Below are 17,762 nucleotides of genomic sequence, written 5' to 3'. Positions count from 1 at the left end.
GATGCTCTCCACCTGGCTTCCATGATTGATGTCCTGGATCAGTCCTGGCTTGCATGTGAAAGCAGTTATTAGAGGGAGCCGGCCAAATCCCCATGGGAGGCAATCCCGGGAGCACATATCAAGAAGACCTTCTCCTGTCTCCCCACTAAATGTGCCCATGAAAGTAGGGAGACCAAAAAGAAACTCTCCCCTGACGACTGTTAGATTGTGGTAGATTCATATGATCTGTCAGATACACCTGACTTAAGCTACAGATGCTCCATACCTCTCTATGCTTTTTCCCCCCAAAAAAGGTTCAGCCTTGGAAGCACAAAGCTAGGATGGGCAGCTTTTCACAGCAAGCTTTCTAATCACACAATCACCATTTTGGCTGATCAATGCTTTATGATCACCATGAAGATTATTTGCTGGGGGAAGCCACTGACCTTGTCCCACTCCTTCTCAGACTCCACCTTCTTCTCCAAGAACTCAGCCATCCCAAGGCCCATCTTGTGGCAAATGTTAGCAATCACATCCTGATAGACCTTTGCCAGGTTCCGGAACTCCAAGGATATCTGAGACACCAAGAAAAAAATAGGCAAAATCCCAAAATAAGCCCAAGGCAAAATGTATAGTTTAGGGGAGCTTACTGACACTTTTCTCTAACAATCCAAACCGGTCAGAAGCAAATTATAACCCTATGGTACTACAGGATGGAGACCCAGCATGGAACAATAGTTTGAGCATTGGATATAACTCTGTGAGAAACACAGGCATCAAGATCCAAGGAAGAAGCAATGGCTCACCGTTGGGAAATCCTCCAGCACTTGCTTGTCTTTCTCATTGCTCTCCATGAATCGCCAGTCTGGCTGATACAGGTAGGAATGGAAATTCTCTAACATGGGGACCTTAGTTTCCAGGTTGATTGTCATGTCATCCTCCACCGTGTCCAGAGCCCGGAGAACTAAGTAGAAGATGCAAACTGCATGGCTAGGTGTACAGGAGAAAAGAAGATCATTTGTGACTTGGATGCCAATGAATTCCAGGTGCTGTAGGCTACATTTCAGAGGGAGGAACTGGCAAAACCACCTTTGTGTAATTCAGAGGTTTGCCAGTTTGGGGGAAAGGGAACCCTTCCTCCTATCCCACCTTCAGGCTGAGGACAGTCAGAAAAATATAGTGAAATTGTTTCCTTCCTAGAAGGCACAAGAAGCCAGTTTCATTTATTTATTTACTTCTCACAATATTTTCCCCAGTCTTTAATTGTGACATCTCAAGGCCTCACAGAGACCAAGGAATGTAAACAATTTAAATAATTCCAAATTAAAATCAATAAATATCTCAAACAAGATAGAAACATAATAAACAATTCAAACAAGTTAAAAGAGCTCTAAAAGGTGGCATAGGGGTTCAAGTGGTGGATTATGACTCTGGGGACTGGGGTTCAATTGTCAGCTCAGCCATGAAACCCACTGGGTGACTTTGGGCAAGTCACAAGCTCTCAGTTTCAGGGGAAGGCAACGGTAAACCCTGTTTGAACAAATCTTGCCAAGAAAACCCTATGATAGGATCACCTTAGGGTCGCTCTAAGTCGAAAACAACTTGAAGGCCACAGAACAAGTGAATGGCTAAAAGAGTTAACATTATTATTATTATTATTATTATTATTATGCTTTCTTTATATAGCACTGTAAATTTACACATGTAAATATGTGAATGGTTAAATGTAAATTAAGACCCAAGGGCTTTCACAGAAAGAGATGTCTTGACTTGCTGCAGGATGTGTCTGAGAAATGAAGAGTGGGTTGGTGCAGCTCTCTGACATTTGGTAGGGGTCATGTGTGGGTCCCAGATCTCTGAACATTGCCCACTCCTATCGGGCAGGGCCCTCTCCTGGATGGCACTTTCTCTTGGATAAGTTCCACCCTTTGCACTGAGATCTAACATTAGAAGAGGTTTTGTCCCAGATAATCTTTCAGTCTGAGATTGAACTGGTGAGTTGCAACAAGTGCAACTTGTGATTTGTGAACCACCCTCCTACCATTCACTGAATCAATTTTCTGTACCACTTTATCAATTTCTTCTATTTTGGGCTCCATTTATAATGCTGCAACCCTTTCGTAACAACATGCAACAAGGCACTCATTTATGGATGTAAGGAAGGGAAACAGAATTGGTATGTACAAAGCAAGCCAACATGGGCAACTGACCAACAGGCCTATTGAAGAAGCAACTTCATCCACAAACACAAAATAGCAGACAAAAGGATTTCGGAGCAAGTAACTTCAGCAAATTGTGGAAAAAATAAGATTGTTTTTAATTGCTTTTATGTTTGTTTAATTGTATGCTTTTTAAAAAAAACAAATGATCTGTTTTAAATATTGAGATAATTTAATTAAATTTTAATTGTCACTTTTGTAAGTTTTTAATAGTACTGTGCTTTTAGACCATAAGCCGCTTTGAGTCCCTTTGGGGGGGGGGGGGGAAGCAGGATACAAATAAATACAATAATAGCAAGTTGTAAAGGGACTACTCTTCTGATAATTTTGTTGGGGGAGGGAAGCAGGACACAAATTAATGTGCATGGTTCAAATTAATGAGTATGGTTTTAAATGTTTTTATCTTTTTAATTGCATTCTATTTTAAACAAATGATCCATTTTAATACTGCAATAGTTTAATTCCATTCTAATTGTCATTTTTGTAAGTTTTTAATTATACTGTGCTTTTAGACTGTAAGCCAGTTTGAGTCCCAATTTTTTTTGGGGGGGGAGTACTATAAAAATAAATATAATAATAGTAAGTTGTAAGGGGACTACTCTTCTGAGAGGCTTATCCAGATGATTTTTTAAATTGTTAGTTTGGATGATTAACTTTAAATGTAGATTCTTTTTAAAATGTGTATGTCTTATTTGTTCTTTTAAACTCTCGCATATTTTCATTGATATGTTTTAATTTATGTGGTGCAATGCTGATTTGTTGCTGTTCCCTGATCCAATCCATGGGAGAGGCAGGATATTATCATCATCATCATCATCATCATCATCATCATCATCATGTTGTTAGCTTCTTAATGCATAAGCTACTTACTTGTTATTCATATCTCGCCTTTCCTCCCAATGAGCTCAAAGCAACATACATGGTTCTCCACCTCGAAGTATTATCATCACAACAATCCTATGAGGTAGATCAAGCAGTGTGTGTGTGTACGCGCACATGTGCTAACTGTTTCCATTACCTTCACTGGCACATTTGGTGAGCACATGCGGGACAGTCTTCTCCATTGCTGCTCCAAGGCTGTGGAACTCCCTTCCAAAGGAGGTCTCCCTTCTGCCATCAGATAAAGCCCTTTTTGATCAGGTAGGCCTTTGACATGAAAGTTAGCGAGAGCCAGCATGGTGACGTTCTTTGAGCATTGAACTAGGTCTCTGGAGAATAGGGTTCGAATCCCTGCTCGGCCATTGAAAACCCACTGGGTGATCTTGGGCAAGTCACACTCTCTCCACCACAGAAAACGATAACTATGCTTAGGGTCTCCGTAAGTCACAAATACTTGAAGGCCCACCACACACACACACACAGTAGCAGCGAAATGGTGCACAGTATTTTTCTTTTCCCCCAAGCAATTATGCTTTGAATGTCTTTTAAACTGTTTTTAACCATGAGTTATTTTTATTTTTAAAAAATAATACTCTGATTTTAAATATACTTAACTTTTGCAAAATAAGCCTTGGATCCCATCCCAGGAGAAAGGTAGGGTATAAATTCAATAAACAATTAAGTCTAAGATGACATATCAAGTTGAATTAGTAACTAAAATCTCCCAAATCTCAGGCCAGTGCTGTAGCCATTATACCACCCTACCTCTGCTATCTCTCCGTGTCTGTCTCTTTTCTTGATACCTTTCAGGAGATCATGGTGTGATAATAATGTATCTTATTAAGCAGCACTAATATGGCAGGCTAGTATTTAAGCCCTGATAATACTTGCTTTCTGGTACTAGGATTCTGGCCAGCTCAGCCCTAGGCTACACAGAGTGGCAACTTTTTGGCTTCAATTTAACAAGATTAGCAAACTAGCAAGAGAAATAATCCCTTTGAACTGCTCAACATCCACAAATCCTGCCTGAGCCTTGTACTTGTTGTGTGCCTTCCAAGTCCTCTCTGACTTATGGCAACTGTTAAAGCTTTGGGGGTTTTCTTGGCAAGTTTTCTCAGAGGAGGGTTGCCATTGCCATCCTCTGAAGCTGAGAAAGTGTGGTTTCTTATCCAAGACAGGATTTGAATCCTGATCCCCCAGTGCCCTAGTTCAATGCTCAAACCACTGCACCACGCTGGCTCCCAAGCCTTGTTTCTAGGACCTTTAATTTCATTTTATCTACTTTTGTTTTAAATATTTAAACGCTGCCCTTTGGCACCCATTCAAGGTGGCAAATAGCAATACAGACACATTTTAAAAAGACATTGGGGAAAGATAGCACCAGGGCATGGAAGAAGGCCTTCTTGGCTGTGGCACCCTGGTTGTGGCATGCCTTCCCCTTGAAGGCCCAAATGGCACAGACACTGTCTTCTTTCAAGCGCCGGTTAAAACGTGGCTTTTTATCAAAGCCTTTGGGAAGAGTGTCTAAGAATTTGGCACAAATCTGCACAGATTTTAAACAATTCGTTCTTACATTGTTCAAAATTTAAATGGTAATATTGCTATAGATTTTTAGACTGGTTTAAAATTATCCCTCATTGTTTTGACATTTCAGTTTTTAAAAACTGATTTTTTCTAGATAGGGGTGGCCCATGGACCGTTTCTGTAATCCCCAGGAGGACATTATTATCAATTTATTTCTGTATCCAACTCTGTATTTTTTTTTTATCCATGGATGCCACCATCCACGGCTTGAAAATATTCAGAAATGATATAAATTCCCAACACAAACCTTGATTTTGACATTTTATATAAAGGCCACCATTTCCCTATGCCACCGTATATAATGGAACTTGATCATCCATGGTTTTTGGTATTCATGGGGGGGGGGGGGGGTGTCCTGGAACAAACCCCAGAGAGTACCAAGGCGACCACTGTATATATCTTAAAGGGCTGCTTTTGTAGCCCCTGTAGGTTACAAACATTTCTTTTGCTCCCAAGTATCCCCAAATGCTCTCTTTAAAAGTTGTTGTTGTTGTTGTGTGATTTTAGGTTGTTTCTGACTTATGGCAACCTATCATGGTGTTTTCTTAGCAAGATTTGTTCAGAGGTGTGCCACTGTCTTCCCCCGAGGTTGAGAGTGTGTGACTTGCCCAAGGTCTCCCAGTGGATTTCATGGCTTTGCTGGGAATCGAACCCTGGTCTCCAGAGCCATAGTCCAACACTCAAACCACGATGCCACGCTGGCTCTCAGCCTCCTAGCCCTCAACAATTGCCTACCCCTGGTCTAGAAGGTGTTAGGACTGCAGCACCCGTCATACTGGCTATGCCTAATGGGAGCTGCAGTCTGACGACACTGGGAGAATCATAGTGCTAAAAGCCTGTATTTTGCTTACTAACAAGTCTAATCTCTTCCTACCCTCCAGGCAATGAAAACAAAAGTATGAAAGACGCGATGGTAGTCACTTATCATAAAATAGATTGATATATTTTTCTGTTATTATTAACATTTTTCAACATGGATCCTTGTTTCATGTATTTAAATTGTAATGTGTTTTTAATTGTGTTTCGTATTTTAACAAGTTGTACCCCACCCTCCAGCCTTGAGGAGAGGCAGGAAAGCAATAATAATAATAATAATAATTATTATTACCCATTCTTTTAGCTATTTTGTTTCAATGTGTAGCGTAAGTTGCTTTGGGCCCCATGCGGGAGAAAAAGGGGATAGAAACAATAAGCAAATAAAATAGAATAGAATAGAATAGAAGACAGTGGGCCCTCCACATTGACTGGGTTTGGGGTGGAGGACCCTCACGAATGTGGAAAAACCGCAAATAAAACACACTGTTCTCATAACGGAAGAGAACACCTCTGAAGGCATCTCTAGCTCCTCCAGTGCAACTCTATGTTCAACACCAGCCAGAAGCTGATCACTGAATTGTGCTGGAGGACCTACAAGTGTCTAGAGAAGTGTTTTCTCTAGGTACAACTCTATGGTCAACCTCTGGCAAGAGTTGCGCTGGAGGACCTAGCGATTCCTAGAGAGAACATATTAATCAAAACCGCAAAAGTCAAAACCACAAATGTGGGTGGCCAACTGTAAAACAAAACATTCGTACTACACATGGCTGGGGAAGGGGACTCTGGGGAACTGTGGCAGGAGGATTCTGGGAGCTGTAGTCCAAATGGAGCACAACATTGAAATTACAATTCTGAGGCTTGCTGGGAAATGTAGTTGTTAATTGCATTCATGTCAACCAAAACAAATAGTCCAAAATAAAGGAACAACTGTTGAACAGTAACTGGCAGGGCAGGGATGGGGGATCCCAAGGTGTGCTTGCCAGGGGATTCTGAGAGTTGTAGTCCACCAAGGAATGACATTAGAACTGCAACTGATCTAGGGGGAGTTCAAGGATGCTGGGCACTGTAGTCCAAATAAGCTTTGCACTTGAACTGTCTAGAAGAGGGCATTGTGGGGGCTGCAGCCCAAACTGAAGCACTGGGTGGGTGGGGAATTCTCAGGCATGCTGGGAAGTGCAGTCCAAAACAAGAACAAAAACCGGCAGGGCAAGGGGAATCCCAAGGTGTGCTGGCTAGGGGATTCTGAGAGCTGCAGTCCTCCACCAAGGAACGTAAGGGCCACAACATTAGGACTACAACTGATATGTTTTTTCAAGAATGCTGGGAAGTGTAGTCCAAAAGAAATGTTAACTCTTGCATTTCAACTAGTTAGAAGAGGGCATTCTGGGGGCTGTAGCTCAGAATGATAACACTGGGTGGGGGGGGATGCTGGGAAGTGTGGTCAAAAACAAAAGTTAAAGGGGAAATCCCAGGTGTGCTTGCCAGGGGATTTTGAGAGCTGTAGTCCACCAAGGAACAAGATCAGGACCACAACTGATAAAGGGAGAGTTCAAGGATGCTAGGAACTGTAGTGCAAAAGGGAATGGTAACTTTTCAAGACTTTTGGAGACTTGGAGTATGCTCGCCATGGGATGCTAGGAGTTACAATCCAAAACTGGGCGGAGGAGATTCTGAAGCCTGCTGGGACGTGCAGTCACCCCCAAAAAGAACTACTACTTTGGAAGCACAAGTAGACAGACAGGGCAAGGGGACGAGGCCTCGAGTTGTGCTTCTCACAATGCTGGGCATTACAGTACAAAAAGAAGCCCCAGGATGCAGGGAGATGCAGTCCAAAACTGGGCAGGGGGGCATTCTGAAGCATGCTGGGAAATGTAGTGCCTAAGACAAGAACCACTATTTGTGGAGAACAATTGGTGGGGCCAGGAGGAGGGACTCTTAGGCGTGCTCCCCACAGGATGCTGGGAGTTGCACTCCAAAATTGGGCAGAGGAGGCCTGAGTGCAGGCCCTAAGATAGATACTTTCCGGAGCATAAGCAGCCAGACAGGGAAGGCTGGGTGTGGACTCAATGTAAGCTAATGGCAGGATGCTGGGAGCTGCAATCCAAAACTGGGCGGAGGATGTTGGAGCCTGCTGGGATGCTGGGATCCGCACTCCGAAAGTGGGCGGAGGAAGACAAGAAGCCACTCACTGCCTGTGGAGCCAGCTGGGAGGGAGAGCTTGGAGTCCTGCTCCCCGCAGAATGCTGGGCGTTGCAGTCTCTCCTCCCCCCGAGTCCCCCCCCCGACTCACCGGAGCTCCCCGTCCAGGGCCTGGATGACGGCGGCGAAGCTGCGGCTGGTCTGGTTGAGGTGGAGGTAGCAGAGGCGCAGGCTGGCGCTGAGCGAGTCCTGGAGGCAGAGCAGAGGAGGAGAAGAGGCAGCAGCAGGAGGAGGAGGAGGCAGCCAGCCCCGGGGGGAGGCCAGGAAGCGGGGCCTGGAGGGCGGAGGGGCTGCCTGGAGCCGCCCGGGCCCCAGCCGCCCTCCTCCTCCTCCTCCTCCTCGGCTGGGAGAGAGGCCCAGGGTCCGCTTCCAGAGAGCCCCCGCCGCCTTGGAGCTGTGGGCCATGGAGCAGGCAGCAGCGCTCCGGAGGGCTAGGCTGGGAGCGAGGGAGGGAAGGGGACCCCCACCGCCACCCTCCAGCCAGGCAGAGAGAGCCAGCCAGCAAGGGCCCCCTGCCCTTCTCTTCCAGGGCGCTTCCCTTGGCCAAGGCCTGGCGACGCCTCCAGCGCCCAAGGAGAGAGAGAGAGAGAGGAGAGAGTTAACCCTCCAAGGGCCAGGTTTGGGGAAAGGGAGGAAGAGCAGGCCTCCAAAATGGAAGGAGTCCAAAGCCAGCCTCTGCCAAGGGATCTGCCTTGGGTTCAAAGACACAGCCCTGTTAGTCTGGAAAACCAGCCTCTAAGCAGACCTTGCAAGTAGCTTTAGGCTCTTACAGCCAGAGAGTGGGAAGAGACCGCGAGAGCCATCGGTCTGCAAACTCAGGCTGCGAAGGGATAGTGGAGTAGTACCTTTCTTTGTTGCTGGATTCTTGTTAGTCTGTCCAATCGGCCTGCGAAGGGATCTATCTGCTAAGGGAGGGTTGGATGGAGAGTGGTGGGAGGTTTTAAACAGAGGCTGGATGGCCATCTCTTGGGAGTGCTTTGATGGGGAGTTCCTGCATGGCCCTTGGGGTCTTTCCCAACTGGACTTGAGCCTACTTCCTCAGATGCATGGGCTGGAATCAGGGTGACCACCATCTTTTCCAGGACATATCCTACAATTCAGCCTTCTGTTCAGGAGAAATTCCAAAACAGCCTCCATTTTAAGCAAGACTAAGAAGCATGAATATATATTTGTATGAGTGGGATTTTTTAAGCATTTCTTTGGTCATATCCTACATTTTTCTTGAATGTCCTACATTTGCAGTGCCTTGTCCTCCTTTGCAGTGCCTTGTCCTCTGGTCTCCCTGGGTGGAATGGGGGGCCTCTTCTTTCTTCCAGTTAGCCTCCAAGGCGCTACCAGATGCCTTTGCATATTGATTTTCCAGACTACACAGCTATGGCTTTGAACTCTTACCCCCCCCTAAAAAAAAAACCAGTCTGGGGGAGGAAGGAGGTGGGTTGTAAACTCATGGCTTCTCTTTTCACTTTTAATACAAAGCAAAAGGAAAGTTCTTTTTGGAAGCCCACTCCCAGAATGTGCCCCATGGCCACGGTCAGGTGGGGATTCTGGGTAAGGCAGTCAAAAAGAAGAGGCTACTATTCCCAGTTTGTTAGGGGCTGGGAAACCTGTCCAGCCTTCTTTCTCTCCATGACCTCTCAAGACAACATGCAGACTGGCTTTGAGGGAGAGCTTCAGCCCCAGTGGATCCTCTGTCACCCCACTTTCTCAGCTCCTTTTAACATGTCCCACTTTCTCTCTCCTTCTCCCACCTTTCCCTTTTATCCTCAATCCAATGGCTTCAAAATGAGCTCAAAGTGCAAAAGTAGTTTGCATTAAATGAACTCAATGGCAGGTACAGAAGACAGGAAGGGACTCAATCTTGCCCTGTAGACTCAGCCAAAAGCAAACGGCTGCAGCTTCTCCTAGCTTGTCTGTTCTTCCTCATTATTAACTTTTGCCATCTTGACCACACTCTGACGTTGCTCATCCATCCATGTCCCAGTTTTCATCTGTCCAGTGTTGGAGGGTATGCTTTAAAGATTAACCAAATTATTTTAGCAGGAATTTCCATGGATTACAACCCACTTCCTCCGAGGTACAGACAGCGAGATTGGAATCATGCAGACCATCAGCATTCTTCAACATTACAGCAACAGCAAGTACATTTCTATACCGCTTTTACCAGTGAACTAACACTCCCTAAGTGGCTTACAATGTGTAAGCCAATTGCCCCAACAAGCTGCGTACTCATTCTGCACACCTACAAAAGGATGGATGGCTAAGTAGACCTTGGAGCCCTCCTCCAAGATCGAATTTACAATGTTGTGGCTGCAGTACCAGCATTTAACCACTGCACCACCAGGTATGCTAGCTAAGGCTGCTGGGATTTGCACTCCCACAGCATCTGAAAGGATGCAGGATTCCCACCCTGGGGTACAGTATTTGATCCTCAGGTTTATGTGAACAGTTGTGAACAGAGGCCTGGCCTGAAAGACTAAGGGCCCTCCTTCCGACCACCATCTTGAGGGGTAGAGAAGCCTGTTATGTTTTATTTTGACTTTGTATTATACTTCTTGTTGTACACCGCTTTGATCTAATTTGGAAAAGCGGTATATAAATAAACATTATTATTATTTATTATTAGTGGTGGAATCAGAAAGAAATGGGATAGAGAGATGGCAATGGTAACATTAGTCATAAAGATGACATTTCTAACATTAGTCACAAACCCTGAGAATGGTTTAGCATAACCATTCTAGTATCTTCCATAGTATTCAAAGACACAGTAGCTGTATTAGTCTGTTTCAGCCTAAAAAGATACAAAGGAATCCTGCAGCACATTTGAGACTGAAAGAAATTACTAGCATAAGCTTTTGTAGATTCATGAATACGATGATCTGGACTGGCTTACCCTAGAAATTTATTTTTCTCAGTAAGTCTCAAAAGTTGCATCAGGGCTCCTTTATATTTTTAAAAATGGTTGCCTTCATTTTCAGGAGTATCTATATTGTAGTTATAGAACAGCTAGTGTGACATAGTGGTTTGAGTGTTGGACTGCAACTCTGGAGACTAGGGTTCAATTTACTGCTTGGCTCTGAAACTCACTGGGTGACCTAGGGTAAGTCACATGCTCTCAGCCTCATGGGAAGGCAATGGCAAAACTCCCTCTTACAAATCTTGCCAAGAAAACCCCATGATGGATTTAAGGGTCAATGTAAGTCAGAAACGACTGAAAGGCACACACAACAACTGTAGATCAACAATATAAAATACAAATACAGTATTATCTAAAAATACAAACAATACTATGGAATTCTGGGGTCTGGCGTTGGGTACAGAGAAGCTCTCTGGCTGAGAATTATAAATACTTCTGCCTAAACTCCAGGATGCCATAGGATCCAAGTGGAATCAAAGTGCTACAATTGAGTAATGTGGATGTACTCTTATCTTCCCACTCTCCAAATATAACTTTTTCCTTTCCAAATAAACTTCTCATTGTACTCCAATCCCTCTCCATGCTTACTTTGAAGTAAACATGCCAGGGATCCAGCAGCATAGAAAACAAGCAGGAAAAGTGTATTGTTTGGCTGAGGAGGGAAGAATTCTAAAGGGATAGAAATCTGAGCCCTTTCTTGGCTTCTACATACCCCCAGGATTCATAATCTACTCAATAAATTATATACAGGTGTGCCCTTACTTGCAAGGCATGAGAAAGGAAGGAGGGCTCAGAAACCACCTGCCAATTTAAATTATCCACAATGCCTCAAGGAACCTGGTATGATATCAACCTGGGGCTACTGCCACACTGCAGAACTAATGCAGTTTGACACCACTTTGTCATGGCTCCCTCCTATGGAATCCTGGGATTTCTAGTTTGTTGGGACACCAGAGGTCCCTGACAGAGAAGGCTAAGTATCTCAAAAATCTTCATATCCCAGAATTCTGTAGCACTGAGCCATGACAGTTAAAGCAATGTAAACTGAATTAATGTCCACACATGGAGATGAGATTTTCTGTTGACTTGTGAAGCCTTCCAGATGAAGTTGGCCTGTAAATATCAGCAATCCCAACATTATACCCAATGGTAAGGCTTGCTGGGAAGTGCAATAACATTTGGAGGGCCATGTGATTTAAACCTTGTGTCCCAGGAAGGAAAATAATTAATATGGATGGGTACAGAGAGGCGCAAGGAAAATTATTATTATTATTATTATTATTATTATTATTATTAAATCATTAAATTTTAATGCTTAACCGATGTAACTGTATTTGTAATGGTGATAACTTGATGAAGGTCGGGCGGGAAACATCTTTTGTCTATTCCGGGTGCACATTATAGTGCAACCCAGAGGGCATTTTCTACCTCAGCCCCTAGATTATGGAATATCCTGCCCGACGAGCTCCGCACAGTCACCTCCCTTGAAGGATTTAAGAGGATGCTAAAAACTTTCCTCTTCCTCCAAGCTTTCCCCCAATGAGTTTGGTGTCTGTTTTATTATTGTTTTATTGATTTGGAATATTGGGAGCACTGATATTTTATTATGTGGTTTTAGATATCGATTTGATGTTTTAATACTGTTTTCTACTGTTTTATTGATGTTTTTTAACATGTACACCGCTATGATATTGAATAAGGAATAGCGGTATATAAGAATAAAGAATAATAATAATAATGAAGGAATGGTGTATACATGTTTTGAGTGTATGTTTTTAATATTCAATAAAATTTATTATAAAATTATTATTATTATTATTATTATTATTATTATTATTACTACTACTACTACTACTACATACTTCTGAGTAAACCCTTTCTGTGTTGAAGAGGAAGAGGAAAAACTGCAACAACATCCTCTCCCCATTTGCCCTTTATGATGAAGAATAAAGAAGACACTGAATTTGTCCCTTCCATCACCATCACAATGTAGCTGTTTTTTGTTTTAAATCCCACAAGTTTTCCCTACTGGGATAAAGGCAGCTTGGGAGGCCAGCAAACTTGATCATGGTTTTTGAGAGGAAGGATTAGTCACTTTGTGTAGAAGGCAAATTCAATCTCTGCCCCAAATGGGCACAAGAGAATTGCTGTTTTGAAAAGAAAAATATCTCAAACCAATTTCTCGCTGCATCTCTAGGACCTAGCACTTCAGCAGGCTTTTTTTTAAGATGAAGAATAAAACCATTTGTCCCAAGGATAGACATATTGCCCAATTTGTACCATAAACAGAAATACTCCCAAATGTATACTGGGTTAATAATCCCTGCATCTGTTGTTGTTGTGTGCCTTCAAATTGTTTCTGAACTATGGCAACCCTAAGGCAAACCAATGATGGGGTTTCTTGGCAAGATTTGTTTAGAGGTTTGTCAATGCCTTCCCCTGCGGCTGAGAGCATGTGACTTGTCCAAGGTAAATCAGTAGGTTTCCACGGCTGAGTGGGGATTTGAACCCTGGACTCCAGAGTCATAGTTCAAAGCTCAAACTACAAAACTACACTGGCATTAGGTCAACTAAAAAGGCTTGAGAATTGTGTGCGCACTTTTGAGATTTTCAGATCTCTTCAAGAAAGATGCTGCAAAAAGCAGGCAGTGGAGAGAAAGTGGACTTTTACTCTGAATGCAGTTTTGAATATGTGTGTGTATATATATATGTGTGTGTGTGTGTGTGTGTGTATATATATATATATATATATATATATATATATATATAAATTATTGTAACTCCCCAAATCCTTCAGCTAGCATGGCAACTGCCCTTTCTGGCTGCGAGATTCTCAAAGAGGCAATCCAAAAATAATTTCCCCAAGCTCCAGCTTAAAGTCAAGTCATCCGCATGTTTCTTGAGATATCAGTGAGGAGGAAGAGATTGTGAACAAGCCAACAATGCTCATTGGGCAATGGGTTGCGATCAGGTTTCAGAATAGGTTTCTGCCAGGTTTGCCATAAATATAGTTTGTCCCCCCATTTTGGAAATACAACATTCTGGTGATAGTTCAGTGTTGCTCAATGCTTGCTTCACAAAAGTAAAATTTCAAAACCAGCTGGCTGATGTAATTTGTTCCTTTGACAAACAGCATCTAGTAATTAGACCATGGTAAAAAGATAAGTATCATGAGAAATAATGAGAGATCTAGATCAGAATAAACTTTGTATTGCTATGTGTAATCTGTATTAAGTAATGATCATGCTACACTAAGTAACTGCAACTTTGCATTCTAAATGGAACAGATGGAATTGCCTCTTAAATTCTTGTAGAATAATATAGAAATAAATGATTTACAGTGGCACATTTGAGGGGGAATTGCATATGCACTTCAATACATCTGAAATGATGCACTTCAGCATTTATTGGCAGGTGCTGTTTGGGTCTTTGAGCTTCTGCTGGCCTAGACACAACCTCCCTGCCCGTGTGGCAATTTTAACCTCAGCTTTTAAAAAAGCACTTTGCACATGCTCAAATGACCTTTGGAATCTTCACATCTCTTAATCCGGGAACATGCTACCAACCCGTTGTCTCAGAGCACTCATCAGTATTTTTCATTGAAAAAATGGCCAGCCTCTGACATTTCAACATGCTGAATTTTATTCAACTTTCTATAAGGTAAAATATTCCACTTGCAACACCACATCCCTGTCTTTTTCCCTCACCGCATCACATTCATTAAGCTGTGTCCTGCAGTCTGAATGGATTATTTTAACACACCCTAAATCCTATATTTTGAATACTCCACCGTGGAAAGGCTATGGCCTTAAAGAACAGGCTTGAAGTAGACAAATACATATGAGGACATACACTTTGGGAACCAGGCTAAGATCAAACACAGCTTCTTTGAACCTCATGCCCCACATTTTTTTTTGTTTTTTATTTATATACCGCTATTCCAAAGATCATAGTGGTGAATAGCAAGTAAGCTAAGCTAATTTTGACACATATGTGTCAAACTGTGACTCCCATCATCCACAGTCAGCTCAGTCTTTGGAAATTGGAGCCCAAGAAATCCAGGAGTCAACAGGGTGGAGGAGGTTGCTGTTGCTCCTGATAAGAAACAAGTGCAATGCACAGGCTAAGACAGGCATGTGGTTTGCCTAAAAACAATGTGCCAACGCAATTCACCACACACCCTTGGCTTGTGAACCACAATTTCTTCGCTTGCTTCCTCCACTTTTAAAGCCTATTAAATTCAAATTACAAATCCCAAGTTTCTGTAGGATAGAGTCATGGCAGTTAACTGCTTTAATTCTGCAGTGTGGCTACATCCCAAGTCACTCCAGGAGGCTGACAGGTGAGAGACCAATAATACAAACCAGAGAAATACAAGATATAGTGAATTGTGGAGATGATGATGATGATGATGATACAACCCGGTCCCCTCGTAACAGATTGGCCTACAATTTCCCAATAGTCATGCTGGCTAGAATGATGGAGGTTGTAGTTCAACAAAGCTGGAAGGCACCAGGGTCAAGGAAGATTCAACCCTGGTTCCCAAAGTACCTGGACCCTTAAGTAACTTCTGTATTTCAAGGTTGCTGTTTCTTCTTTTTCTTTTGGGAGAGCATAGTCTTTCAAAGGCAATGCATGCAAAACACAGCAAGATGTGTTAAAATTATCTGCTCAGAGGACAGAAGATCATTTACAGCATGTGATGTTGGTGGGTGGGCAGTGAACAAAGTAAAACACAATTCTTATGAAGCGTCAGGAGCTAGCAAGTCCAGAACGGCTTTTTGGGTTTAAAATCCATTGTGTGTGTGTGTGTGTGTGTGTGTGTCTATGTGCATACCAAGTTCGCTTTGGGCAATCCTATGACTTTCAGAGGGTTTTCTTAGACAAGGAAAACTCAGAAGTGGTTTGCCTTTACCCTCCTCTGAAATATGCCTCAGGTGGTTTATTTCACAGAAAGGAACTGACAAAACCACCTCTAGGTACTCTTTGCCCAAGAAGTTCATGGGGTCACCATAAGATGACAGGCAACTTGAAGACACAAACACACACACACACAGAGTGAAAAAGGGAGAGGTGAGTGGTGAGTTAACACTACCAGCACATTCCCCCCCCCCCAACACAGACACACAAAAACAGCTATTCAGGCCACTCAGGTTGATTCCACTGATCATCTGAACATGTGCAAAGTGCATTTTTTCTGAGATGCAGGTTTCCAGACTCCCGTGAGGTTATACAACAAGAACAACAACACATAGTTGTGTGAATAACAAACCTGCGTAAAGCCTATAAAAAAAGACTGTCAGCAACCAAACTAAAAACAGAGCAGAAGAGGTGCCCAGTCGACACAGAGGCGCACCAACTTACCTGGTCCATCTTGGGCATCACAGTCTTGTAACCTCCCATCTTGAACCGCACCAAGTTGTAGAGCTCCTCAGGGTGACCCAGCCATTTCTTCAACAGCTCCATCGCTGGAAAATTTGGGGTGTACTGGGGAGGAAAAAGCAGCCATGTGATTCAGTCCAATGAGGGGGGAAAGAACACGATCACCCCTTCCCCAAATTACCTACCTAGATACCAATTACCTCTTTTGTTGTGTCCCTCCAAGTTGTTTCCTACTTAAGGTGACCCCTTTAAGAGGTTTCCTTGGCAAGATGTGTTCAGAGGAGGTTGCCTTCCTCTGAGGCCGAGAGAGTGGCCACCCAGTGGATTCCCAGTGCTGAGCTGGGAATTGAAGCCTGGCCCAGTGTTCGAACCATTATACCATGTTGGCTCCCCAATGCATAGATATGTATGTGTGTCGATATACATATAAAGGAGCCAATATATATGGATATATTTTGGTAATTGGGGTGTGGGTGTGTGAGCCAGTGTGGCATAGTAGTTTGAGCATTGGACTGTGACTGGAGACCAGGATTCGATCCCTGCTCAGCCAAGGGTGATCACACTCTCTCAGCCTCAGGGGAAGGCCATGGCAAACCTCCCCTGAACAAATCTTGCCACGAAAACTCTACACCTTAGGGTCACCATAAGTTGAAAATGTTCTGAAGGCATGCAACAAAATATATACATACACACACACCCATGCACATATATACATATATCTATATACACATATATACATACATTAATCTTAGTCATGGGGTTGCCATGAGTCAAAGTCAACCTCACGACAGCTAACAACAACATATGTATATATACGCACATATATATTCACACAGGCAGACATACATACACACATATATATACATATACACATACATACATACACACGTATAAACATGTATATACACACATACACTCATGTGTACACACATACATACACACATATATGTATACACAAACATATACACTCACACATAAACATATATATAAACACACATACACATATATATATATATACACACAGACATAGGTATATACTGTACACAAATAGATACACACATAGATACATATACACATGCACGTATATATATACACACATTTATGTATACATACACACACACCCATATATACATTTATATATACACACATATGTACGCACACACACATATATACAGGCATACCCATTCAGACACATGCCCTGTATGCAGTCTCTCTATCTCCTCTACCCCAGAGGCCCCTATATGCCCATTCCCCCTTCCCTCGCTCCCTCGATGCTACCTGGGGCTCCTTCCCTTCTGCCTCTCCAGCTGCGTCTCTGCCTCGAAATGCTCAGCAGCCAACCTAAGGCATCATCATCATCCTCTATTTCCCTCCCCTCTCCGTTCTGTTGCAGTCCCACCTTGGAAACCAACGTCACCTAGCAGCAGCCAATCAGCGCCCGGCGCACCTGCCTCGGGAGCCTGATAGGAGGGCCTTGCTGGCCGCGCGGGGCTCGCACCAGGAAGACAGCGGCCAATGAGGACGTTTCGAGGCTGGGGTGACGGACGCTCGGTGCTCCGTGATTGGCTCGCCGGAGCCCGGGGGCGGAGTCAAACCACTCAGAAGCGACGAGGGCGCCGGGTTTCTTAAAGGCGCCGAGCCCCTTTTATTGGCCATTGTTTGCCCCAGAATCTTTTCATCCTATAATATTCCGCACTGCAGAATTGACTCAGTTTGATACCGCTTTAACTGCCACGGTTCCATCTTATGGAATCTTCGGATTAGTAGAATGAAGCGACAAAAGACAACAC

General features: G+C 43.4%; 1 protein-coding gene across 5 annotated transcripts in view; it reads right to left on the bottom strand.

Annotated features, from left to right (window-relative positions):
- Positions 1-17,494, bottom strand: part of LOC149310375 (squalene synthase-like) — a 29,977-nt gene extending 12,483 nt beyond the window's left edge. The window contains exons 1-5 of one of the 5 annotated variants that reach the window (XM_089528810.1): positions 17,251-17,494; positions 15,955-16,077; positions 7,768-7,865; positions 786-969; positions 426-554 (exon numbers count right to left, since the gene is read on the bottom strand). In XM_089528810.1, the coding sequence (XP_089384936.1) occupies positions 426-554; positions 786-969; positions 7,768-7,865; positions 15,955-16,056 (513 nt within the window). In that variant the 5' untranslated portion in view covers positions 16,057-16,077; positions 17,251-17,494. Of the gene's footprint in view, positions 1-425; positions 555-785; positions 970-7,767; positions 12,274-15,954; positions 16,078-17,250 lie in introns of those variants that run through there. The other 4 variants (XM_089528809.1, XM_089528808.1, XM_089528811.1 and 1 more) reach the window with 4 other exon arrangements.
- Positions 17,495-17,762: the final 268 nt, after the last annotated feature.

Source organism: Sceloporus occidentalis, unplaced genomic scaffold (assembly GCF_023333645.1).
Source record: "Sceloporus occidentalis isolate IW3139 unplaced genomic scaffold, rSceOcc1.0.p SCAF_6, whole genome shotgun sequence".
NCBI classification, from domain to species: Eukaryota; Metazoa; Chordata; class Lepidosauria; order Squamata; family Phrynosomatidae; genus Sceloporus; species Sceloporus occidentalis.
Note: the sequence above shows the minus strand (reverse complement) of the source record. Positions and strands in the feature narration are given on the sequence as shown.